Source organism: Monopterus albus, unplaced genomic scaffold (assembly GCF_001952655.1).
Source record: "Monopterus albus unplaced genomic scaffold, M_albus_1.0 scaffold67.1, whole genome shotgun sequence".
Lineage (NCBI taxonomy): Eukaryota > Metazoa > Chordata > Actinopteri > Synbranchiformes > Synbranchidae > Monopterus > Monopterus albus.
In genome coordinates, this window is record NW_018127947.1 from 40,020 (window position 1) to 53,918 (window position 13,899).

Genomic DNA, 13,899 nt, shown 5'->3' on the forward strand with positions numbered 1-13,899 from the left:
ATCTTTGCTACTTCCTGCTCTACAATATTCACCTGTTCCCCCTTCTTTCCCTCTCATTTTCCTCATTCATCAGTTCCTCAAAATACTCCTTCCATCTTCTCTGCACACTCTCCTCACTTGTTAGCACCTTTCCATCTCTGTCTTTAATCGCCCTTATCTGTTGCACATCCTTCCCATCTCTATCTCTCTGTCTCGCTAATCTGTACAAGTCCTTCTCACCTTCCCTCATGTCTAACTTGGCATACAACTTATCATATGCTTTCTGTTCGGCCTTTTTGTCCTGTACTTCCTCATTCCACCACCAAGTGCCCTTATCTTTTTTCCTCCTTCCAGATGACACACCTAGCACCTTCCTACCTGTCTCCCTGATCACTTCTGCTGTAGTTTCCCAGTCATCTGGAAGTTCTTCCTGACCACCCAAAGCCTGTCTCAACTTCTGTCTGAATTCCTCACAACATTCTTCCTTTTCCAACTTCCACCACTTGGTCTTCTTTTCTGTCTTTCCTCTCCTCTTCTTCCTGACCACCAGAGTCATCTTACACACCACCATCCGATGCTGTCTGGCTACACTTTCTCCTACCACCACTTTGCAGTCACTAATCTCTCTCAGATCACCTCGTCTACATAGAATGTAGTCTACCTGCGTACTCCTACCTCCACTATGCGTTTTGCTACCCTTCCACCGGGTCTCCTGCACACACAGTATATCTACCTTCCTTCTCTCCATCATCTCCGCCAGCTCTCTACCTTTCCCTGTCACTGTGCCAACGTTAAGAGTCCCTATTCTCAGACCTATACTCCTGCCTTTTCTCTTCTCTCTCTGTCTATACAACTCCTTCTACCTCCTCTCCTTTTTCGACCAACAGTAGCCTGATTTCCGCCAGCACCCTGTAGGTCAAAAGCACTGGTGGCGGTCGTTGTTAACCCGGGCCTCGACCGATCTGGTATGGAATTCGCACTGATGATTCGCATGTTTAAATTTGGCATGTTTTTATGCCAGATGCCCTTCCTGACGCAACCCTCTCTATTTATCCAGCCTTGGGACTGGCACAGAAGTCACTGGCTTGCAACCCCTGTGGCTAGATTCTCAATAAGAAACATATAATGGAATTTATACATCTATGACAATTTCACCAAAAGCTTAAATATTTTGAGCTTCATAAACACAGATGTTAAGGTGGAAGTGTTGCACTGAACTGCAAACAACTGTACAGACTATTAATGTGGCCAGGCAGTGTACATCACTGCCCACTAAGCTCGCTTTAGACATGTCAGTGATGAACAGACGTATGAACAGAAGCAGACTAATCATACGACTGAAAGCAAGGAAGACAAATGATACAAAGCCGAAGCTAAATATGCCAACATTTTTATTTACATTTCTTTTGTATGTGTTTGTGTGAATGTATGTGTTCACTTTGAAGTAGGGGAATGTTTCACAGTGAGTGTGGACGAGTGTGTAGAAGCTGTTGATCTCAGAGGTCTCATATCAGGCGCTTCTGGCAGATGGTGTTTGGGTTGTGAAGCAGGGGCCTGTACCATGAAGCGAGATTAGTGGCTTATCCAGCTAACTATGGGCTCAGCTCAGGTTTTCTGGTACCATGAAGCTGATTCACTTTTCATTGGCCTAGGTTACCACAGTGACTTATGCTGGGCAGTTAACCTGCTCCGGAGCAGGTTAACTTCAGAGGATCAGATCCAAACCTGCTATTAAATTGATATTTCTATAGACCAGTTTCTAACCAGCTGAGGGAGTCTACAGTCTCCATCGTGCTGTTTAAATGCACTAAGATTATTTGATTCCTGAGCATTTGATTCCTGACTGTATCCATATTTTTACAGCTCAGAATAACATGAGGAAACTCTGTGATGGTCTTTTATTAGAAAAATAATCCAGACACTTAAATATTCCCAATGATTAAAAATGAATATCTGATTTTAGGTGCAACTCCTGTCCTTGATGCTCTGGCTGCAAAACTGTAGGATTTTTTATTAACACATACAATAGTTTATCATCAGACAAAGAAGAAACATACTCATTGAATAAGACCCTTATAATAATACTGCACTAATGTACGGTCTTAATCTTTACTCAACATTTTAGTTACTTCTAGTGTTTCAATAACTTCTTATTTTAAAGCTGATTCTGATTTTTTAAAATTGTGGTTACTGTATGTGACCATAGTTTTTTGTTCACAGTTCACCCACCATAACATCACTTTTGCTCCGACTCTAAATAATTTTCCCCACAGCTATCCCTGCTCCATCTAATATTATTTTCAGTACTTCACTCATGGTGCTGGCAATGTTGCTTCCAATTAACAACCCCCCCTCTTTTACATGAACACATTCACAGACTGATAGGAAAACACAGACGTAAAGTGTGTTGATAACCGGCTTCATGGTACCGGTCATCCAGATTGACCAAAGTTAGGCTCATTGAAGCCAGATAACTCCAAGGGAGCCAAACCAAGTCGAACTCGCTTCGTGGTACGGGCCTCAGGTGCAGCTGATCCTGTGTGTGTACCTTGCAGCCCTCACAGGTAATGCAGCGGTAGTGGTAACCTGTGGCCTTGTCGCCACACACCACGCATGGCTCATCCTTTTCGAGGTAGCTGGGGATGTACCCTAAGAGAGAGAATCAAAGACAGAACATGTATTATACATCCTTGATGTTGCTCTAAACAAGCCCCCTTTGCCTCTTACACTATTACAAACACTGGCTTCCCTTTAGGGGCAGTGATGTTTGAGGGTTTTCTTGCAGCATCTGACCTGCAGGACCACACAATCAAGGCTCTTCTACCAAGGTTAAAAGTACCTTGTGGAGTTTCTGACCTGTAGAAGTTCTGTGGAGCGATGTTTTTAGGAGTGGATCACTATTCTCTTTGCATTGTATGTTTAGTATGAGGATGAAAACGCACAAGCACATTTGTCAGATCTCACTTTTAGCGAGAAACACTAAACGCAAACATAAACTTTGTTTGCTTATAAGAAAACCCCTAAGGGTTCCCTTAAAGGTCCACAGCTTATTCAAAAGACAGTCCAGTGATATTCTCTCTCTCTCTCTCTCACACACACACACACAATGGCTCTGGGACACTCACTGTTTGCAATTATTCTCTGAGTGACCGACACAGCTTAAGAGACCAACAAAAACTGAACAACTAAATTAAAGCCTTTAATGTTTTCTGTGGTAAAAAAACAAAAAGGTTTATTACACAGACTGTCTGTAAACATGTCAGATGTTTATCTCATTCTCTGCAGTCATGTGTGCACATGGCTCAAATCCATGTGGTCACAACATTGATCGTAGAACGTTAATGTTGTTATAACCACAGTAAAACGTAACTTGTCAAACTATGGTGCTACTGTAAACAGGCTGCATGATGTTTGGCTCAGCGGATGTTTGGATTGTTCTCTGTGGAATCTTAAGGCCAATTCTTGTTTTCTGCATCCACAAAGGTCCACGTGACATAAATATTATTTGGATGACTGTGTGCGGTCTGCACGGCGTGCATGATGACCACGTGTGAGCCAGAATCGCTTTGTGCACTGCATTGCTGTACTGTTTATTTCCCATCCTTAGTCCTGTTCTTTGCTGAGTGGTGGCACATACATTTTTTTTATTTTTCATGTTGTTCATCCAAATACAACAAAGGTGACCTTAATCTTGGTGTCAGAAGGTCACTGTCATAGCTTCTGGTGTGGAACATGTCCACGTATGCATCCTGCCACTCCTGGTCTAAACAGAAGTGCATCTGTAAGCAGAAACAATAAATGAGCCTTCCTCTGATTTAACACAGGAATAGGGCAGTTTGATCTTTTTCTAAACCGCCTGCAGGACCTGTGACACAGGAACAAAGCACAGAGATGCAGGAAACAGTACATTTTCATATGTTACACATTTACGATCTAGGGGGGAGGAGGAGGTGGTCCACTGCAGCTCACAGATAAATATACAAATGTGGGTGTCTCAGTACACAGACACACAGCCAGGGGAGGATCTCTGCACTCTGAACATGTGTGTGTACACCAGGCATGGTGAGAGTTGTGACTGGCAGTGTCAGTGGGGCTCTGCCTTTTGGCTTTCTTACAGATTTTAGAGGATGAAGGCAGGGCAAGAAGACGGTGGGAAAGACAGAGAGATGAGAGCGTGAGCTAGAAGGGCACAAGAAACATTTTTCCCAGTTTTGTTTTTATACATCATTGAAAAGCTCAAGTTCTTTCTGTTGATAAGAAAATCAATTAGGGATCATTACAAGAGATTAGATTAAAAGGAAAAACTTACAGGTTAAAACTTAAGAGAAATACAGAAAAAGGAAACGAGAAAAGCTGAACAACAAATGAAAGAAACAGACAGTCAGTTCTACAGAGACAAAAACAGCACAAAACTAAATGGAGGAAGATGGAGGAGAAAAGGTGGGAGACATGGGAGTAAAGAGGAGGGGGAGAGAAACAAGGACATCCGAGGATGATCATATAGGAAAAACGTCAACTCCGGTGTGTTGGCAGGGCGAGCAGCATCCGTATCCTGAGCCACTCTGCTGTGGCTGTGTTTAGAAACCAAGCCCAAAATCAATACTGCTGCAGCTCTCTGGCTCTGGTTCCTCGCCCCTCCCACAGCAGGCCCTGCAATACCTCCACTGACCAAACGCAGGGAGGAGATTCTTCTACTGTGGCTGAGTCAAGATAAATATTTTATCCTCACAAGTTTCCCAACATAACATTTTGTTTTATTATAGTGTGTACATCAGGGTGGCATGACTGTGGTCCCTGAAGGAGTGTCAGGATTATTGCTCCAAGGGCCTCACATGACGACAGCACTGCTGAGATGACATTCAAGACTGTAAACACTGAAGGCAACAGGGACAAGCCTTAAGCTATACGCAGAAGTTCGAGTTGAAACAGCAGCCCTAGTGTACCTGCAGCTCCTGTGTTTACGTGAATGATATGCATTAACAAACAATTCTTGTGTAAGTTTTTGACTATAAAATTAACACTGGCCTCGACTGTCACAGTGACTCAGCAGGTTGCAAAACTGACCGGTATCAATGCCCATGTCAGTCAGCTACTCCCCCAAGAGGCTGCTGAAGCGCCCAAAGTCTGGGAGATATACTTCACAAATGCCAAATCAAACATCCTGTAGACTCCGGTTTTTATGCTGGTGTTCCTCCCACTCTATCTCCATCAATATCTCTCTCTGATTCTTGTCTCTTTCAGCGCGGGGGATTTGGAGCTGTCACTCAGAAAAAGTGGGGCATTTGACAAGAGAGGAGACAGGCTTTTGTTTATTGATGGCAGATGCCAAAATATTTGTCTCTTTGTAGGTGACAAATCGAAAGGGTAATGTACACGAGGCAGCAGTGAATCACGTTCCACTAGCTTCTGCGTCACTCAGCTGACTGCATTCGCTGTGGTGAGACTGACAGCTAGTCTTCCTTTTCTAAAAACATGCCAAGAAAGGTATATCAAAGTCCCGTAAGAAACATGGATGGTTTCTTGCAATTGGAAAGTTGTTAAATAAAGAGACCTACGAATTAAGATGGTGGTAGTCTGCTTCCTAGCTGCCACTTACTCACCAGTCATACTCTTCACCGAACATTGGCTGTTCTTCCTCTTCCTTTTTGGGCAACTGAGCCACCTGAGAGAGAACAGAAGGACAGAAACAAGAAGTGTAGTTGAATGCACTGCTTATTTTTTTTATCTGGGTAAGGGCGTGGATACCTGAACCAAGCCTGACTGGACCTGTCAGTATCTGAGGGTTAGGGTTGGGTTCGGACACGTAGGTCAACTTTAGGCTAGGTGGCTGGAGCACTCAAATGTCTACTTTGTTTAATGATGAGGGGAAAAACACTGTACAAACTCAACTGTGTCAGGCTCTGGTTGGGTTCAGACATTTAATACTATAAGCTGGTTGGGTTCGGATCGGATTTGGGTGCCATGCTCTTGGGTCAGTGAGCTCCCAATTTGCCTTACAGGATCCTGTCCCCACTTCTGTAGGCCTCCTGTTTGGCATGAGGAAGCTGCTTGAGTCTTACTGTGAACCGGGGCTTATTGTTGTTGTATGTGCAGAAGGTCTCAGTAGATCAGGTTCGCAGAGAAACATGTGGCCTGATCCATAGTCTAATCTGGGTAGGTTATCTGGGCATGCAAAACATCTCAGTCTTGACTGGATCAGCCTGTCGAGATCTCAGGCAGGTGTAACACAAGTCTCTAGATTTAAACCACATTTTAAAGAAAAAAAAACCCTGCTCAGCAACTTGAGAGGTTGCCGATTTCTGCCTCTTCCTGCTCAATAAAAGGCTACAGGTAAAGTTCACAAATTATTAGCAGGTGTACATCAGATGCAAACAGTGATGAGAAAATGTACGGCACCAGTACAATGGCATACCGAGTTAGCTCATGAAAACGGATACAAACTGACTTTAGGAAACTTTTCTGTATTTGTGTAAACCTTCTCCCTTCCTCATGTATCCTATTACCAGCCAAACATCTGGTGCTCAGTTCAGGTTAAAAACAGGGACATGATTTGCTGCTACTTTAATTTCTAACAGAGGAGTAAAGGTGCTCTCTAGACAGTTACACGGTGTTTGTCATAAACATGATGTCAAAAGAGAAGGGACCTTTGTGTAACAAACGCTTACATTTTGGCACAAAAATGCTCTCGGCTGTGTTTGCAAACAACCCAAACAGCAGGAAAATGATTTTAGGGGGAACAATTAAACCCCCAAACAACTCTAATTGTGAAGATTTGTGTGGGAAAACCCCGCAACAACAGAAGAAACACAAAGACGCCATGTAATATGAATCAAGCACAGGCAAAGCAACATCCATTCTTCAACAAGCATGTGCACTCACCCGCAGACACGCACACTTGCAGCCACACTGACACATGTGAAAGGCATGTAAAGCACAGATGGGAACTGGCTGCTCTGAAGGGAATTATGAAAGCACAGCGATGGAGGAGGGAGAGATTTAAGTGCGGGGGGGAGTATGGGAGAGAGTCAGTGAGTGCTCCTTGTCAAAGATGGATGTGTTCAGAGTCCCAGGAGTCCAGCTTTCAGCTCTCAGACGCTCCTGGTAGCCTCCAGCTCTACTCCCACACCAGAACCCTTTAATACCAGGAGGGGGAGCAGCCCTCCATTAGCACCACAAACACAATGACCCCCTGCTCTCTTAAGATGCCTGTAGGTTACATTTGCTCTGTGAGATATTTATATTAGTTTGTTCTTTTTCATCTGGAGGAAGGATCCCCCTCTCTGTTGTTAGACATTTGTCTCATTAATGTAAATGGCATCTTGCTGCATCCACACCACACCATGTCACTACTGTACTCGATATGTTTTAATGTTTTTCAGCTGAGTATCTTTCTCACAGCAATGCCACCACACTTCTTCTGTGAGAACTACTACATACACAAAACGTACATGCACTGGGACACAGCATTGGATTATTTCTCCTATAATGTTTGACTTTCTTTAAACTCGCTTTGCTGTGGTGTGAATAGGACCTTTGACCACCAAAATCTATTCAGTTTATCCTTGAGCTTAAGTGAACACTAGTGCCAAATTTGAAGAAATTTCCTCAAGGCGTTCCTGAGATATCACATTTACCAGATTGGGGTGGACGGCCTGAAAACATAATGCCTCTGGGTGTGGCCATCAGTGGTGCTGAGGAATAAAAATACAGACTCATAGTAACCCCATTCATGTTGCTTTTCACCTCCACCCTGTTTTTTTATTTTTTATTGCTTTTATCAGGACATGCTGCACAGCATTTCTTGCTTACAAACAGTCACTACTAGACAAAGATGTCTACCACGGGATGGCCTCTAGTCAAACAGCTCTCTACATGAACATATTTTTTGTGTTTTACAATGCAAATTGATTCTTTTGGTCCATGAATGGTCAAAAAGTCTAATAAAAGTGCTGCATCTCTTCCTAATGACCCACAGGTTTCTCACTTCTTTTATAAGCTGGCATAGTTTTATATTTCACACCACCAAACACTCTTTGCCCCCAGGGAAACGTAACAATATAACTGCCTGTTAAGTTCAGGAGTTGCTGTAATTGAGTCCAACTGCCCTTCACATTTCACCTGGCCCTTAATTATCACGGTTTTGTTCTCAGTTATCTTTCCCTTTGGCCTTTTTAGAATACATCTGATGAATTAACAGGGCATTAAATTAAACAACCTGTTTAGTTAAAGCATGATTTATTTGATTTATTGTGACTGCTGCTCCCACAGCATCTTATTAGAAGCTCATCTGTGGCCCAACTCATCAACATAAGCTGGAGTCAGGTTGCTCACCTGTGAGGCAACACTTCCTGATGTGCAACAATAGCAAAACACAATAACATAAGAGGATCCATGGACTCTTTGAGCATGCTTTCATTCACTTTATGGACTAAATTAGGTGTCATTAAAAATAACTACAGCTGACAAGGTGGGGGTTACCACTCCAAGGTAAACGTCTCTCACTCCACCAACTGGCTTCCACATCACTCCATGAAGCTGCTGCAGGCCACGACCACCAAACTCTCAGCTCTATGACAGTTGAGGCGTCCCATACAGCAGCACAGAAGAAGGATAAAAACATATTGCCTTTATTCAGGTCTCTGTCACTCCAACAACAGGTCTCTCCCGACCTGCCACAGGTTAGAGAGCTTTGTTCCCCCTCATTTTAGCTGTGTAGTGTTGTGTTTTCACAAGTGCACAATTTAGACAAGGCGGCACAACAGCTAGACTGATACGCTAATAAAATGATGATACAAATGACCATCTCTTGAACAGGCTCTAGGTCTAAGCTTCTGATTTTAATGATAACAAAATAGCACCAATAAATGTATTAGCACCCTTCTAGCTAAAGAAAAAAAAAAAAGGGAGAGCTTAGCCTCATAAGTGCTTTGCACTACTCTAAGAGCTCCCAGCAGGAAGAGTTAGAGAAAACAGTGTCAAGTGTCCCGTAGAAGCAAGAAAAAGAAAACACACAACCACAGAAAAACACAAATACACAGACATGGTTCAGTAGGAGAGTTTCCATGTCAGGTTGGACTTAACTTATAGTCTAACATTGTGGTTTGACAAAAATGTCAAAACAAAATTTGATTTGGGTGTTTATGCAACAAGCCAGTTCCCTGAGAGGAGCCTCCATCACACAGCCGGGGAACATGGGGCCATTATGTGCAAATACAAGTACAGTACTCCTGTTCATCGATGAAACATCATGCATAATTGAATACGCTTTGATGGAATGTGTGCTGCTTCTGCAGGTTGGGGCACAATGCCATGCACTTCGCAGGCATACCACAGAATGCTTTTCAATTTCCACCTCTTCAACTCTGGAAATGGGAAGCTTGGACACGATACAGCTTGCAGCGCACATCTTCATGTGCACGGTCCTGTACACTGTGCCTCTCAGCACTCACCTCTGAGCCAGCACAAACATGCACGAGCTGTGATTTCTCTCCAGCACACACAGTGTAAAACTTAGGCTGATGAGTAAGAACAACAAGTAAATGCCCAACTAGGTGCACGCAGCACCCAGAGCCAGCGCACAACAGAAGAATCAACAACATATGTAAAAAAGATGACATGAAAAAGAGTTGCAGTGCTGACCGGATGATGCAGCGCGACTGGAAAATATGCATGTCAGAGGAGCAGTTCAGGCTGAAGCTGCAGATGTAGCCGACCAGCTGCGACACCACCCACATGCATGGACTTAAGTCTGTGTCTGTCTGCGTTTCTCACTGTCCTGCGTCCTGATGGCTCTACCAGTTATGCTATTTTTAGCCTGCTGACCCACTCAAATACACTCTGCTTCTCCTTCCCTTTTCCACTGGTCTGTGGGACATTCATGCCCTGTTGCCAGTACCACCCAGTCCGCCCTGATTGGAGCACATGTCTCCACCTGTACCCGTGGAGGGCTTCTAATCGGTAGGCTGTCAGGTAACTTGAATATTAAGACAGTATTGGACAGTCATCAATACCACATAGAGGAACTACACATCCTTGAGGATCATTTCCCTTAAGTTTTAAGGTACGCCTTAATAAAATTAGTATTATTCTATGTTTCTTGTTGCCAGCAAAACCCATTTTATTTGGGCTTCAATAATCATAAGTTGTGTTCACCTGTGACAATTGTCTTGCTGAACAAAACGTGCAAGTGTCAAACTGTTCCCATCACAGTTCTTATTTTCTGCAATAATCCAAAACCCTACAGAAAAATCTCGTTGGCTTTATGTCGAGGGAACCAGGGAGATGATAAATTACAGATTGACCTACAAAAAAAACATCATCCCTATGGCAAGGCAGAAATGCAAGGTTGAGAAGCATCTACTCTGAAGCTCAGGCTGAACAACACAAAAACACTGTTATATCCATAACAGCGCCTGAATGAGGCCCCGTCCTGTGTTTGGACTGCCACAGCAGGCCATTGTTCACCATACATGTTAGTGGCCTACAGCTGGGATTGTCCTGTCCCATACATCCAGCGCTAATGGACACTTTGTTTCCTCATGTGTCCTGCTGCTGTCTAAATTACAGGCTGAGCTCGAAGGGGGACATATCATGCCAGAGAGCAAAACAATGCCCTCTGTCCAAATACACAGCTGTACCATAACCCACATATAACCAATAAACAAGGAGCTAAATCCTCAAATACAGCTTGATACATCCTGCAGCTGAAAGGGTTTAGTGTGCATTTAGTTTACATCTTAAATATAAATCATGTGTGTACTGCAGCCAGTGGTGGAAGAAGTAACTCAGATTGTTTATTCCAGTAAATGTAGTAACACTAGAGTAAAAAAACACTGTTACAAGTAGAAGTCCTGCATTCAAAATGTAACTTAAGTAAAAGTACAAAAGCATTAGCATAAAAATATTTAAAGTACCAAACGTAAAAGCACTCAATGTATATCATATTATTGGATTATAACTGCTGATGCATTACTGTGTTCATCACGTTAATGTTGCAGCTGGTAAAGGTGGAGCTGATGTTAACTACCTGTACAACAGTTTATGCATCCTAATGCGCCACCAAGCCAAAATATGAGCAGTGATATGACCTGGTTGTGATTTGTTTTGTGCTTGACTGAGAGTCCTTTCTTTTGTGTGTATGGATCTCCCTGTTTTTTCCCTTTCTTGGTGTGTTCATGGGTGGTTGTGTAAAATGGGTTGCAGGTGGGTGAGTGAATGTACAGTATGTGCAGGCTTCTTGTGAGCCGATTGGCTGCAGTCTCCGGGGGAAGCTCTCCTTGTCGTGTGCCCAGATGGTCCACATGGCAGCCACAGAGCTTCTTTTTTTTGCACTACCTCACAGCCCTAACATTTGGCCGTAGTAATAAACTGTCACAGGGCTGCAAAGCTGTGTTTGATGGTGGTTATTAGGTGCTGGGGAAGGGAGCTCCATATTCATGTTGCACCAAGATTTCCCCTAGGCCGGGGTCATAACAAGCAGCTTTAGGAAGAATAACACGAAACAGCAAATGTTCTGGTTTTAGCAGCTCCGAAACCTCAAAACAATCAATCACCTGAAATGACAAACATCACAACTGAAATGTTTATCACTGATAAGGTTTTATGTAAAAGGAAAGAGCTGAAAACGGCTGAACGCATATCAAAGGACTGTCAATCCATAGGGTGTTCTATTTCTGTCTGCATACCGGTAACCATAGCATCACTTCAAAGAGCTGGACCAGTCCAGCACAACACACTGACAACATACAGAAGGGAGGGGCAGAGATTCAATAAAATCCACCGTCATGCCAAACGCACCACTGATATCCACTCCAAGGAGCAGCCGGTCCAGTGGGAGGCCCTGTACAGCCAGCACACGATAGACACTGGAATACGAGCAGCGACACATAAAATACTTCCACCCGAATATGTCACATGAAACACAAAATCCCAGTGCACTCACTTCTACAGTGGATCCATGGCCACATCAACTGTCCCTGTGTCCCTAGTGGCAGAGCTGCTAATCACCCGACAGGTGTCTGTGTTAGCTCAGGAATCTATCCAGGCTCCGGATTGACTTTCTTAACAAAAGCTTGTAATACAGCACACGGAAGCACAGTGGGCAATCTGACACTGGGCTCTGGGCAGCCAGCTAGTACAAACCTGTACTATTATTGTTAGTATTACAACATTAAGTATATTGTGGAGACAGAAAAAACAATGAAAGGGGTAACGGTCTGTGTGTATTGTTGCATTCAGGTGCCCCTGTTATCCTCTTAGTCTGATACAGAAGTGCTTTGTTTTATAACATTATTATGAATAAGCTTTTTTTACTTTTTACATCATACTAGCAGGATGAAAACATAATCCAATTAAACATAAGCTTTCATGTCCTTCCTACACTTACAACCAACTGTATTTCTACTTCCAAATATACAAGTCCTGTGGATTAGCACTTTCATTTTTTAATTATTTAAATGATCCTCTCTTAAAGCTAAATCAGCCTGATAATGACTGACAACCTTTTACCCAGAGGCCTCGTCCACACAGAGAGCCCCTTCCTCTAGCAGTGGTGCTGTGAGACAGGCTCCATTCCACTAATATTATGTTTTCAGTAATGAGAAGGGGCTTAAACAGTGCTGAGTTTGTTTGTGTTTGGGCCAGGAGGACAAATAAGGAAAGGAGCGGTGTCAGGGTAACACTTAACTATGGACCCAAATTCTCTGACAATTCACCCAAGAAGAGGAGAGGGGTCTGGAAAAAATGAAACAGAGAAATAACCAATATTGAGATGAGAAAGGGGAGACTGAAAAAGATTTCCTTCTGTACTTCTTCAAAAACCCTCCTCCATACACAACCACATTACACAGTGGGAGAAAGCCACGCCTGGTTCACGTAAAGGAGGAGCTGGCTCTTGATGCGGGGTTGGGGCGGTGGCTAGGGTTGACTTACACAGGTTAGCTTAAACATTTGTCCAAACATGAGACCATGAAAGCCAAGCAATCTGAAAAACAGTGCTGGAATTTGCTCTAAAAGCATTAGAATACTAATCTACACAAAGACAGCCATATTAAAAAAAGCTTCCACTCACCGTTTCTCTTCTCCCTCTGATGGGTTAGGGTCCTGCTCCTTGGGCATGTGTTCCATTCACCTTAATTCCATCCAGCAGCCAATCATGAGAGACTGAGGCAAGCCCCACCCTCAGATGCACACTCATTCGGGGTCAGTCAGTGAAACATTGCAGTCCCGTCCCTGGGGTCTTGGGAGGGAGGTGGTGGTCTCCAAAAGGAGCTAACCCCCTTTGAGGTTAGCGTGCTGTGGTGTGCTGTGAAGCTGCAAGATATAGAGGATGTTGGAGGTTGCACTGGGGTAAACTGGCGGGCCGTGGGGCCGGAGGCAGATGCTGGTCTCAGGGATATGGAGGGTGGACTGGGATCCAGTCTGGAAGAGAACAAAGACACAATCAGATACAACCATTAGTCAGCTGATAATTGATGATGCAGTTTTTTTAAGTAAAGGTGACAAAAATAGACTGGTTCCCAATTCAAAATATGACCATTTATTGGTTTTTCTATTCCTGACAGTAAATTGAAAATCTTTGGGTTTTGGAGAGTTGCTCAGAAAAACCAACACAACATTTAATGTCAGGAACTAAGGGACTGTGAAAAATATTTTTCACTGCCTTGTGGTGTTTTATAAACCAAATGGATCGATAATAAAAATAACTGTCAGTGGCAGACCTGCCTCTAAGATGAAGAAGCAGTGCTGCTGCTTCCTTTAATTTGTCTTTTCTGTCAAGTATTTACCAAGGTTTTGTCAACACACGGAGAAGAAGCTTCCAACCTAGTGTTGTCACGATACCAACATTTTGGTACCGGTACCGGTACCAAAATGTATTTCGATACTTTCGATACTTTCGATACTTTTGGATAGTTTTTCAGA

The 13,899-nt window shown here is 43.4% G+C and overlaps 1 protein-coding gene across 1 annotated transcript in view; it reads right to left on the reverse strand.

Moving 5' to 3' along the window:
- thrab (thyroid hormone receptor alpha b) overlaps window positions 1-13,899 on the reverse strand; it is a 95,324-nt gene that overhangs the window by 10,646 nt on the left and 70,779 nt on the right. The window contains exons 3-5 of the mRNA XM_020604641.1: window positions 13,049-13,398; window positions 5,580-5,641; window positions 2,528-2,628 (exon numbers count right to left, since the gene is read on the reverse strand). Of these exons, the coding sequence (XP_020460297.1) occupies window positions 2,528-2,628; window positions 5,580-5,641; window positions 13,049-13,104 (219 nt within the window). The 5' untranslated portion in view covers window positions 13,105-13,398. The remainder of the gene's footprint in view (window positions 1-2,527; window positions 2,629-5,579; window positions 5,642-13,048; window positions 13,399-13,899) is intronic.